Below are 1263 nucleotides of genomic sequence, written 5' to 3'. Positions count from 1 at the left end.
TTGAATTGTTTGTGTAGAAAATAACAGAGCTTTTCTTCTCATAACCAGGAGTCAAAGAAGCCTGGAGTGACAGACACATACCCACCTTACACTTCAAGTACCGCTGCAGATGTGGGGTCCATCACCAGGGGAGTTGCTGACACCTCAATATCCCAGGTATGTTGGTTAGGAAGCATGAAAGTGGAAGGATTATTGAATTAGTTTTCATTATTGATACTGCATTGGGAAATCTTAGCTAAAATTAATTGATCTAGAAGACTGTAGCCTCTATGATCATATTGACAATTTTCTCTTCTCATCATTGCTACAGGGAGATGATGAGGACCTTGACTTGTGCTGAGGTGGCCTGGATGGACGTTCCGTGTGACGTCTTTTGGAGAGTTCCTGTGTCCCAGGAGGGTACAGCTTCACCTGCACAGTATCACACAAACCTGCAGCAGATGGTATCTTGACACCAGCACGGTATCTTGTCACCTGCAGAAGATGGTATTGCGACACCTGTAAGGGTATCCTATTACCTGTAGCTGATGGTACTTTGACACCTCCATGGTATCTTGACACCTGCAGCTTGAGGTATCTTGACATTTGATAGGGTTACACTACCTGCTCACAGGTGGAAAGAGCATGACAAGATAACTCATTCTGAAGTAGGTCGTGATAGTAGGATGCAGTAGCCTGAAAAATCCTTGACCAGTACTTCAAAAGGTGAAAAAAAGGGAAAAAGAACAATCGTAAAAGGGGCTATAGGAAACAGGATGTCATCCATTCAGAATGCCTGATCTTGTCATTCGTCCTTTCCTCACACTGTAGGTACATGCCAACAAAAAAGAAAAAGTTCCCGAGAACTTGCCAGGTCCAAACAATTCATGCCTCAGTGCATAGCATTTACAGTCAGGAAGTTACTTGTAGGGCGCTTGTAACTGAAACGGTGTCACATCGTCACTGTTTTTAGGCTGCTAGGGAGGTGATTGAGGTTCTAGGCTTTTAGGTACAAGGAAGTTAAAAAAAAAAAATGATTGCAGCCTTCAAAACTGTACAGTAGCAGTTGAGTTCTGTAGTTGTGCTGTGGTCAGAGGAACCGAGATTATACTCTTTCCACATTATTGTTTTCATTTAGATCATTATTACAGTACTTAAATATCATGTCTTATTGAAATGCTAACTAAGGCTAATAACTCCAAGCCATAATAATTACAATGACTTTACTCTATAAGAAAGTATCCACAGAGGGAAAGGCCTACACAGTTCTGCAGCACTTGTATA

The 1263-nt window shown here is 41.7% G+C and overlaps 1 protein-coding gene across 1 annotated transcript in view; it reads left to right on the top strand.

The window, feature by feature from the left end:
• The window catches only part of LOC119593011 (gamma-soluble NSF attachment protein-like), a 19760-nt gene extending 18761 nt beyond the window's left edge, over positions 1-999 (top strand). Inside the window, exons 10-11 of the mRNA XM_037941904.1 lie at positions 49-156; positions 311-999. Of these exons, the coding sequence (XP_037797832.1) occupies positions 49-156; positions 311-340 (138 nt within the window). The 3' untranslated portion in view covers positions 341-999. The remainder of the gene's footprint in view (positions 1-48; positions 157-310) is intronic.
• Positions 1000-1263: the final 264 nt, after the last annotated feature.

The sequence above is a fragment of the Penaeus monodon genome, chromosome 31, assembly GCF_015228065.2.
Source record: "Penaeus monodon isolate SGIC_2016 chromosome 31, NSTDA_Pmon_1, whole genome shotgun sequence".
NCBI classification, from domain to species: domain Eukaryota; kingdom Metazoa; phylum Arthropoda; class Malacostraca; order Decapoda; family Penaeidae; genus Penaeus; species Penaeus monodon.
The sequence above is the reverse complement of the archived record's forward strand: the minus strand, read 5'-3'. Positions and strand labels throughout refer to the sequence as shown.